This window comes from Gossypium hirsutum, chromosome A06 (assembly GCF_007990345.1).
Source record: "Gossypium hirsutum isolate 1008001.06 chromosome A06, Gossypium_hirsutum_v2.1, whole genome shotgun sequence".
Lineage (NCBI taxonomy): Eukaryota > Viridiplantae > Streptophyta > Magnoliopsida > Malvales > Malvaceae > Gossypium > Gossypium hirsutum.
Genome location: NC_053429.1, coordinates 35,654,230 through 35,666,100, shown reverse-complemented (window position 1 = coordinate 35,666,100; position 11,871 = coordinate 35,654,230). Strand labels below are relative to the sequence as shown.

At 31.2% G+C, this 11,871-nt stretch overlaps 1 protein-coding gene across 2 annotated transcripts; it reads right to left on the bottom strand.

Moving 5' to 3' along the window:
* Window positions 1-528: 528 nt before the first annotated feature.
* LOC107896409 (leucine-rich repeat receptor-like protein kinase TDR) lies at window positions 529-4,533 on the bottom strand. 2 transcript variants are annotated; one of them, XM_016821576.2, is made up of 3 exons: window positions 3,089-4,533; window positions 1,712-2,977; window positions 529-1,043 (listed from the first exon to the last, which is right to left on the bottom strand). In XM_016821576.2, exons 1-3 carry the CDS (start codon window positions 4,251-4,253, stop codon window positions 733-735), a joined length of 2,742 nt encoding a protein of 913 aa, XP_016677065.2. In that variant the 5' UTR covers window positions 4,254-4,533; the 3' UTR covers window positions 529-732. The 2 variants fall into 2 exon arrangements, with proteins under 2 accessions (XP_016677065.2, XP_016677064.2); XM_016821575.2 differs by having other exon boundaries at window positions 1,712-4,533.
* Between the last annotated feature and the right edge of the window lie 7,338 nt (window positions 4,534-11,871).

The following is an 11,871-nucleotide window of genomic DNA, read 5'->3' as shown; positions in this document are numbered from 1 at the left end:
CGTAAGAAATAAAAAATGTAATTGAAGTACTCCAATTCAGTAACACCCAAACAAATATACCTGGATCCAATTACTAGACACACCCTAAATGGCTTTTCAATTGTGCCTTTATTTACTTAGTATTCTTTTATTTATTCTATAAAAATATTAATATACTTGATTTAACTTAAATAAAAGAATTAGATAATTATATCATTTGTTAAAAATCAAAATTAGATAAATTATTTAATATTAGATCATCTAAAGTGTATAAATAAAAAAGAGATAAGAAATTTTAAAAAAAATTAAAACTTTAATATGTATTGTAGACAAGGGTTGAGACCAATGGTAAAATACATTGCATTTTAAAAAGGAAACGATATTGTTGAAAAAGACAAACATAGACCATAAAACAAATATAAAGAATCCAAAAAAAAAATTGGTTAGATTATTTGTTAAAAAAATTAAAATTAGATAATTGTTTATTTTAGATTTGTTCAAAATTTTAAAATTGGTTTTCTTAAATTTAAAAAAAAAAATCCAATATCATTGATATAAACAAGCTCACAAGCCACAACCAAATCAAAATACAAGATATCTATCTTCCAAAAAGAAATAATATTTTGATCAAATGAACTATTAATTACTATAATTGAACTCCCCCAAAAAAACTATTTACTAAACTGTATATGTTGAGCTTGAGCTCCACAAATACTGCGAACACTTTCTTCTTTCAATATCAGTGCCATTTATTTATTTACCGTTGGCCTTTAACCCTGAGAGCAGCTTCAATGCATCTTCTATTGAAGGCCGATCAACTGCTCTGCTTTTGGTGCAGAGCAGAGCCACATCAACAACCTGTTTCATTTCGTCTTCTTGCAATGAATTGGTGGAACCAGCTTCGTTTTCGTCGTACATTTCTCTCAAAACCACATCCTTGGGCTTGCTCTGAATGCTAGCTCCACCCTTTATCACCTTACCATTGGTTAGTATTTCCAGAATTAGCTCCCCAAAGTTGTATATGTCTTTGTACAGTTCATCTTTGATGGCATCATTGAATTCCCCTGTTTTAAATAAGATATCAATAAGATTTCTGACAATCACTGCTGAAGATTTAGATGTACTTTGGAAGGAAATTTTTCCGGGGTTTTTAGAGATTGTTTCAGCTTTGAATATCTTAGGACTTCTGAACTTTAATGATAAGTTTGTTTGTTTGAATACGACGACAAATTAGAACTGGAAATTGGGTGGGTGGGTTGGTTTCGAGTTTCGAAATTTCGGATTATTCCAGATTTAGGTTCGTTTGTTTTGAATTCAGATCATTTTGGCTTGGGTTAATTCGTTTTCCAGGTCTGGTCATTTCAAGTTTATATCATTCTTGGTTGATACTCAAGCTTGGATAGTTCGGGTTAATCTAAAACGAGTCATCTTTGGTAAAGGTCATTTTCAGGTTTGGGTTGGACGGGTTATTGGCTTTCTATAATCAACTCAAATTAAGTCGGTTTTCGGGTTGGGACATTTCAAGTTCAGACCAAGTCATTTGGGTTTGTAAGTTGAGTTTTTCAGATTGGGCTGACTCACTGGGACGATTTTAGGGTTTGGGTTGAGCAGAGTATCAGATTTAGATTAATCGAAACAAGTTTTCGAGTTTGGATCAGAATAAACATCTAAGCAACTGTATATGACAAAGATTTGAATAGAAGAATCCATGGGAAGTGAAAAGATGATGTACCTGTTCCCAGTCTGGAACTTGTTGCTGGAACTGTACCTTTGATCAACTGTATCAGATGCTTGAACCCGAAATCGGCTAAACGGGGTTCGAAATTATCATCAAACATCACATTACTTGACTTCAAATCTCCATGAGGAATTGCAGGATTACAGTCATGGTGAAGGAAGCAAAGTCCCTTCGCAATCCCAATTATAATCCTGCATTTCATACCCCAGTCTCTTTGCATTCTCAGTTTCTCAGCTAAATTCCCATTCGGTAAGCAATCATATAGCAGATAAGTCAACTGATTGTTGTAGCAGAAACCAAGTAATCTGATCAAATTCATGTGTCTTGAATTTCCCAGTTGTGTTATGAACTCCGAAGCAATCTTCACTCTCTTTGGCTCCCATTCTAGTTTCTTCACCAATACTGTAATCCCTGTAGGCAACACTGCTTTGCAAAATGCACCGGAAAATGGCGGCAATTCTTCCTTGGAATCAGTGGCATTGAAGCTCCTCAAAACATCGTTGGCCGTGAACTGCGGGAGACCAATGAATGAGTTCATTTTCCATTGCCCTTTGCTTCCTTTTCGAAGATGGATTAGCAACGAAACTGTTGCTGCAATGAGTATGACCACTCCTGCAGATATCAACAGTATTAACCTAAGCTTTTTTCCATCTATAGCTGTCGAACATGATTGAAGAGGTGCCCCACATAGCTTTGGGTTTCCAGTGTATGCACTGCTACCCATTGATTGCAGCAGTTCGTGTGAAGGAATGGTACCTGAGATATCATTGAATGATACATTTAAAAGTACCAAGCTCGAAGACTTGGCAAATTCTGCAGGTATTGAACCGCTGAAATCATTGTGTGACAAATCCACAACACCTAGAGAAGGAAGACTAGCAAGCTCCTTTGGTATATGATCACTTAAATGGTTTCTAGCTAAGTTGATAATCTCTAATGACTGGCAATTGGAAATGCTGTTCGGGATTGATCCCGAGATAGTGTTCTTCTGCAATTCAACAACAACAAGGGACTTGCATGATCTAAAAGGAGGCAGATTCCCTGAGATGTTACAAAATGATGCAGAGAAATTTTGAAGAAATGGCAAAGACCATGTTTTCCATGGAATGGTTCCACCTAGTTCTGGATTATTAGAGACACTGAAATACTGGAGCTTTAAAGCTTTAGAAATATCTGCAGGGATTCCACCAGTAAACCTGTTCCCTGACAGGTCTATGTATCTGATACCATGAAGATGGCTGAAATTCAAAGGAATCTCACCTGAAAACGAATTATCCTCAACTCGAAGACGAACGAGAGACAAACAATTCGATAAAGCTGAAAGATTGCCAGTAAAGTTGTTTGAAAAGAGCATTAATTTAAACAACTTACCACCTGCACAAACACCAGGTGGGATACTGCCAACGAAACTATTGTTTGAAACATCCAACCATCTAAGCCTTGAGAGCCTCCCCAAGTTTTCTGGAAGTGACCCAGTGAAGAAATTGTTCCATATAAACAGAGTTTCCATTGATGGAAGCTCAGCTATGGTGTCTGGGACAGTGCCATTCATTTCATTGAACATAAGACTAAGCAATTTCAGCTTCTTCAACTCACCAAAACTCTCCGGGATAGGCCCGGAAATCAAGTTATCAGAGAGATCCAAGTTTATCAGAGAAACCATTTGGCTGAACTCCCATGGGATGGATCCCATAAGCTGGTTTCTGAAAAGAAAAAGTGATTCTAGCTTGGAGAGGTTGCAGAGCTGTTTGGGGATTGAACCAGAGAGGTTAGCACCAGCAATATCAAGGTATTGAAGCTCAGTCATGTTGCTCAACTCCCATGGGATGCTCCCTTCATAAAAATTGTACCCAATCTCCATGTGTGTCACTGTTTTGAGCTTCCCTAGCTCTGGTGGTATCTTCCCTGTGAGTGAATTCCCTGCCAAATGGAGATATTCAAGGCTCTTGAAAGACCCATATGAAGATGGGATTTCAGCATCGAAGTAGCTACCGGCTAAGTTGAGAACCTTAAGTGACTCAAGCTCTGTTACCTCAACCGGCAACGGCCCTGAAAAACTGTTGCTAAGAGCATCGAGAACGACCAATTTTTTTAGACCGGTGATTCCGTTCGGGAACCGGCCGGAGAAGTTGTTTCCGCTGATATCAAAGGTTGTTAACTTACTGAGGTTGAAGATTTCAACCGGAAGTTCGCCGGAGAACGCGTTTTGACTGACGTTGAGCTCGACGAGCTGTGTAAAGACACTGAGTTGATTCCCGAGTAACTCGCCCGCTAAATTCTTCATACCAAGGTTTAAACCGACAACAATGGTGGAGTTTTTGTTGCATTTAACACCAGACCAAGAACATGCATGGACTTTCCCCGAAGGGGTTTCACCAGGAGGCACTTTCCAATCATCCAAGCTGTTAGAACCATCGATGATTTCTGATTTTAAGCTCAATAGAGCTTTTGAATATGGATCAGCAGCTAAGACTACTACAATTAACATGGAAGTGAAGAGGAGATTGAAGGGTAGCGACCATGGGGAAATCTCCATTGAAACTCGCAAGTGAAAGAGTAAAGAGAGACGAACTATAAACACAAACAATAGAAAGAAAAGGAAAGGAACAAAAAAGTCTAAAATATGGTTTGGTCCCTTCACTATCCTTAAATTTAGGGTTTAGTCATTATTTTTTAATTTGGTATGATTTCATCGCATACTTTTTATTGTTGATCATGTTGAGCTTAGAGGTGTAATCAAGTTGAGCCAAACCTAAACGCTAGTAAGTTTGAGTTCGAGTTTGACTTGAAATTAAAAGCTTTATGTTCAATTTGAACTTGATCAAATATCTATTTTTAAAATTGAGATATAATTAAGCTTGAACTTAATTAAGCTCATTTATCAATTTTTGTACTCAAACTTGAACTCGAGCTTGATTAAGCTTGTACACATTCAAATTCGGCTTGATCGATTGCTCAAACTCAACTCAATTATTACCGAGTTGAGTTCGAGTTTTATTTCAAAATCGAATTCAAGTAGCTTACAAGCACATGTGACTTAGGCATACCCCTAGTTGAGCTAATTGATTCTTTTTGATGTATTGTGTTTTTGATCCTTCTATTATGTTTAAATTCAAATTTTGATCTTTATGCTTTAATTTGACATAATTTGTTCTTCTACTATTATAACATTATTAGTTAATTCAAACAGTTAATATTAGCAAGGTTATTTTCTTATGTATTCCAACACAAAAAAAAAGCCAATGTTAACATGGGAGTTAAAGAAGATTTTGTAAAGAAAAAATTAAAGCCGACATTTTAATAAAAATAATTAATGGTGTTAATAATTTGTACAAACTAATAATGTTATAAAAGTAAAGATGAATTAAGGAATAAAATTTAAATCTCTATAGGGACCAAAATTATAATTTGATAATAAAAAAATCAGTCAGCTCAGCTCAGTGCAAGCTGTGATACTGTGTTTTATGTTAGATGAAGCAATATTGAAGCATGGGAAATAGGGAAAGTTGGCATAAAGGGAAAGAAACGACGTTTAATGATTAGTTTGCTATGAGAATATTGTTGAATTGCTTTTGGATACAGCGGTGCGTGGCCTTTTGTTTTTTTTTTTTTTGCCCCTCTCATACTCATTTCATATGCCCTCAACACTTCCAATCGATTTGAATTTACATATTAAATTACCTGCTTTCAGAAAAATCAAAGTTATACTTATTCTTATCTACTCTAATTTAATGTCAATTTTTTTTTTATTTTTTATCAAAATAGAATAATTTATTTTTATTATTCATGATTCTATTAATTGTTTTTTTAGATATAATCATACTAGAACAAATATTAAAATAAATTTTATTATTATATATCTTAATAATTATTTCAATGCGAGGCGAGAGGATTTTTCCTAAACATAGACTCCAGCCTCCACCCAATTGACTAATTGAAAAATTAGATTTGCCTTTAACTACCCTCAAAACCTAATTTTTTTTTTAAAAACAATTTTATAAGATTGGTTTAGAATCCATTCCATTTGGTTTTTTTTCTATCAGTAATACCTTGATTAAATACAAGAGTGAAGTTAGGAATTTTTTATAGTGGAGTTGAAATTTAATTAAAATTTTTACGATAGTAAAAATGTAATTTTATCATTTTAATAATTTATATTTTTATAATTTTAAAAGGATTAAATCGCTTTTTTTATCATTTTTAGGGGGTAAAATGTAATTTTACATTTTCTAATTTAAAATTTTAAAAATTTCATAGGGTGTAAATGGAAAATTTTCTACTTTAAGGGGGCTAGGCAAGGGTTTTTCCCTTGATTAAAAAGTTTGATTTCCTTTAAACAAGATTTTAAATTTTAAATTTATGGATAAAAGAAACAGTGATCGTCCCTCATATTGAAATTTAATTTAATTAAACTATAGTATGAAACCCAAAAAGGAAAGGAGAAAGGGGAAATGCCTTTGATATATTTTCAGTCATCTATTTCTTAATTTAACATGACGATGAGCAGTGTGTTAGTATATGTGGGGGGACATCACCAAAATCATCAAATACTAAGTATGTAGTTAAAAAGCAGATTTGGGATAATTAAACAGAAAAAGGTGACTCATTCTTTAATAGCAATAGCAATAGCAATAGCAATAACAATGACAGCTGCTATTGAATCATTTCTTTGGACCGTTAATGATTATAGTATTGATGGAAAATGAGAATAATTTGTTGTTTTATGGGGTGAGGAAATATGGGGTCAAAGAGATGAACTTGAATTTTGAAAATTGAATTTCAAACCCTACTCTACTCAATTAAAATGATTGTATATATATGAGGTAAAGTTAAAATTTTTTTTTTAAAGATGTGGAAATTAATATTATAAAAATATAATTTTATTATTTTAATAATTTATATTTTTATCATTTTTAAAAAATTAAATTAAAATTTTAATTATTTTTAAGGGATAAATGGGGGATACGCTGCCAACACTCTAGTTATGATTGAGATTAATTTGAATGTGTATGTGACTGTGACTGTGACTGTGATTGTGATTGTGAGTACATAAAAGACATTTGATAGAAATTTCAATTTATAATGCTAGTGCTGAGAGAAAAAGTAAATGACAAAAGTTGTAATAAAAGCGACGACATTGCCCTTGATTCATGATAGCGTTGGACTTTTGTGCCTTTGAAGGAATTTAGATGAATACAAAATTTGGGTAAACCCCCCTTCATTTGTGAATGTGGACAAAGCCATCCTCCATCATCTCCGCTTTGTCTTGTATTAATTTAACCATAATTCTTTAAAATAAATACCTAAACACGTATTCTTTTTATCTTTTTTATATATGTATATGAGTAAAATGACAATTTTATAAAAAAATCTACCTCACATCTACTCTCTCTTTTTTTTTTTAAATCTCTTAAAATTCTCTATACTCTTTTAAAATTTAGACATTACAATTTAATTTTGAGATATTAAATCTCTGTACCATTTTTTTATTTAAAAATCTAGGATAATTCATTTAATTTTGTCGTTAAAGTTAATGATGTCAAAGATAAAAAAACTTTTTTAGCCCTCAACATTTGTAGTTTTTTATTAGTTTGATCCTTACCTTTTAAAAGTACATAAAAAAGTTTAAAAACATAAAATTAATCTTTTTTATATTTTAAATAAAAACATTAAAATAGTTAAATATATATAATTTTTAAAAATAAAAAATTATGAAAAAAACATAAAAACTCTTTAAATTATTAAAAATTATTTTTAAAATTTAAAAATTTAAAAATTTAATGTCTTCTAAATCATATTGGCCCGACCAATCGACTAATTGGAACCGAGAACCGGTTGGGGTATCGGTCTGGAGTGTGGTAAAAAATCAGTTGGCTCATAAACCAATACAAATTGGTTGAACTGAACTAAAAAATCAATTGAACTAGCAGTTGAACCGATTTCAAACTAGTCTGACCAATTGGTTCTTAGAATAATCGATCTATCAAGTTCAAAGCAAACATATTAAAACTTATTTTTTTTTTCATATTTTAAACAAAAAAACATAAAAATTATAATTTTCTTTAAAAAATAATATATAAGAAAAATAAAAAAAAATCTTTAAAATTCACAAATAAAAAGATTTTTTTAAAATTTAAAAATTAAAAATATGAAAAATTTAAAAAAGTTAATATTATCTACATCGGACCAACGTAGTTGAACCATAAATTGACTGGGTGTATCAGTCCGATAAAAAGTAAAAAACTGGTTGACCAGCGAACTAATATGAATTGGTTGAACTAGGCTAAAAGAACTAGTTGATATGATTTTTATAATTTTTAATATTTTATTTTTTAATTTTTTAAGAATTTATTTGCTTTGGAATCATTTGAAGAACAAATTAGTCTAATCATTTTGAAGTTGGTTCAACTATCAGTTCGAACCGGTTCGCAGGTCAATTATTTTTTTACCTCTCACTGACTGATACCCTAATCAGTTCTTAATCCGGCCAGTCTGATTGGTAGGTCTACTCTAGTTTAGATAACTTTGAATTCTAGAATTTTTTTAGATTTTTAAAATCATTTTTATTTTTGAATATTAAAGAGTTTTTTTTCATAAATTTTTATGTTTTTATTTAAAATATGAAAAACAATTAAAAAAGATTTTAAAATTCTTTATGTACTTTTAAAGGGTAAGGACCAAATTGTCAAAAAACTGTAAATGTTGAGAGATAAAAGAATTATTTTACCTTTGACATCATTAACTTCAACAGGAAAATTAGATGGAGGAACAAAGATTTTTAAATAAAAAAGTAGAAGTACTTATAAGAACAAAATTTTAAATTTTAAAGCATGAAAAGTGTATTGGAAGGGAATTGAGTTAAAATTTGTGGGGGATTCGTCTACTTGGAAATAAAAACCACGAATGTGTATGCAATGTATGGAATTTTGGCAGAAAAGAAAAGGCAATGGAGCTTAGAATTTGAGTAACACTAATTCCATTCAACTAAAACTTTAAACCGTCCAAATTATGTAACAGTACCTCTAAAAAACTCATTTCATCATCATCAAGAGAGCACATTATGTTACCCCATTTAGGGAAGTCAAAGCTTCATTTAACACACCAAGGGTGATTAAAAACACCTGAAATAATCAAAAGCACAAGATTTTGGACTCAATACAAACCTTGTCCTATTATCTTTATTAACTTCTTGAAAAACAAAACAAAAGGTTATACATGTGTGTGTATGTTTCCAACATTGAAAATTTCGAAACATTTGTCCATATTGATTATGGAAGAGAGTGCAAAAGCAAGGCCAAGGCCTTAAATAAGTTGGAACCCCACTTCACCAATCACCAGAGGCAGTGCCTGCACATTTTCAGTGGTCCGTGATCATGATTTGGGGTGTAATTATTAAGGTTTCAATTAATGGGGGACTTGATAACAAAAAATCTGCCAATCTCAATGCTATTTTCATCTCTGCAAAATACCAATAGCAAGGCCCCCATCAAAAGCTGCTGCTGTTGCTATGATTTCTAGGAGCCATTCAATGTTTCTTCAAGTCCTGACAAATAACTTTTGATTGATTGTAAAAGGAGATACCATTTTATTTTATTTGTTGTTTTTCGTTTAGGGTTGATTTCCAACATGTTCAGAGATTAACTTAGGAAATTTTCCTTCAGGATCTGGATATAATTAAGAATTTTGAGAGACTAAAGTTAAAATTTTCCAATCAAATTATTAATTTCTAGGAATGGCTAAAAAATGCTTTTCATTTATTCTAAGTGATTGAAATGGATTAAATTGAATATTATATTTTAAGAAGGGATTAGAAATAGAATTAAACTATTTAACCAAAGGGCCCAAGTACCCTATTTGCCCTCTTGGCTACAACTCTAATGTTCTCAAATTATCATCTAAATTTTAAATCGGGATAATTATTTCATACCTAGGGTTCTTCAACTCTACAAGCAAAGTTAAGAAGCTATAACTTGTTTTTAATGAACGTTTAGTTCGTCGAATGTAATATTACAGCCCATAATGTTATATTTTAGAATCAAATTATGATGTTTGGATTGTTAATATTCTGGTCATATTGTAATCCCACATCACAAAATAGTGTCAATATGTCATAATATAGGGTGTAATCTCATTACGACCCATTTCTTAGGTTATCTTTGTAACACCCCCTACCCGTATCTATCATCGGAACAGAGTACGTGGCATTACCAAAGCTTATCGAATCATTATTAATTAGGGGGAAAATAAAACAAAGTAAACATGTTGTTAAATATGACTCCTATTTTCAGTCAAATTTGAAAAATAATCTTTCAGTTAAACTCTGTTTACTTGTTTTAATCAAACATTGATTAGTTTAGATTATTTTATTATTATTTGATTTATGAATTTAGCCTATAAATAGGCTCTTTTACAATCTTAAAAAATACACCCATTAGAGATTAGAACTCATAACACATTTAGAGAATTTTGTGTTTACGTTTTGAAGGTTTTTTGTTTTTGGGTTTTCGGGTTTTCGGGATTTAGTTTTTATCTCCATATTTTGTACTCTTCGTTCTTTTGCCATTATAGTAAAATTATCTTTGCTCTTGGTTTTTTATCTTCTTTTGAGGAGTTTTTCCACGTTAAATTTGTGTGTTTAATTTCTCAATTTTTTCTGCTATTTTTCTTGTTCGTTGTTTAATCGGGTCAATCCTAACACATGTAATATTTAATAAATTCGTATAACATGGTAATTAACTTACCGTTTCTCTATATTCAACATAATTATGCAAAGCATAATTATTCAAATTGATTATGAGCCCTAATACCTATTCTTATCACAGTGTTAGTCATATAATTCTTATAAATATCAAGAAACATGTATGGGCTCAACTTTCATTAAATTTATCATATGCATATACTTTTACACATCACTTATTAGGCAATATCAAATATTCAAATTATTCTTTAACATATATAACATTTAATTCAAATATGAACTTATAACATTTTTCATTTTAACAAAGTTTAACATTTATCAAATATAATCGAGCATGTTTTCAATTTATGCATAAGTCACTCACATATTTTCCTCCTCCTCCTCTGCATTCCACATCCTTAATGTATATAACATGCTTATAAGTAACATTATCTATAATTTCACTATTTACTTATATTTATATTCCAAAGCTGTCTATCCGTGTCATAGTCACTAAATTATTTTTAACTTAAGCTATGGAGCTCCAAATTAAGATCCACTAATTTTCCCTAAAACTAGACTTACATATATTCTTACCATAAAATTTTCATAATTTTTGGTTTAGCCAATAAGTACAGTTTATTCTTTAAAGTCACCCCTGTTCTACTGTCTGACAGTTCCCACCCTTCTTCACTAAAAATTAATTATCTCATCGTATGGGATTTGAATAATGTTCCTGTTTATTTCTCTTGAAAATAGACTCATTCAGAATTCTAAACATATAAATTTAAGCCCCTAAGTATTTTTTTTTTCAATTTTTGATGATTTTCCAAAGTCAGAACAGGGGAACCCAAAATTATTCTGACCTTGTCTCACAAGATTTATTATATCTCATGATTTACAATTCCATTGCTTACATCGTTTCTTCTATAAGAAACTAGACTCAATAAGCTTTAATTTAATATTTTATTCATCCTCTCATTAAATTTTTAAAATTTTTGGTGATTTTTCAAAATTAGACTACTGCTGCTGTCCAAAACAGTTTTAATGCAAAATGTTGATTTCCATTTTATCCCAAATTTCACAGTTCATACCATTCAGTCCATGCTCAATTAACCCTTCAATTGAGCTAATTTTTCTCCATTAATACTTTCATCTATCATTTTAAACTACTTCATAAAACCTGAAAATTAGAACTTTAGCACTATACCTTAATTCCAAACTCTTTCACAATTAGGTCCTAAAATCAATTTCCATCAATTTTACTTGATAAAAATCATCACATATCAAAATTAAAGCTTCAATTCTATATTTATTCATCATATGCTTCCAGCACTCATCCATATCAACTTTAAAAATTAGCCATGAAATCAAAAACTAATGACATAGTAAGTTGGACCCAATTGTAAAAGTCCAAAATCTTAGAAATTTTAAGGAGAAAGCAAGAATTAAACTTACATGAAGCTAGAGTATGAAA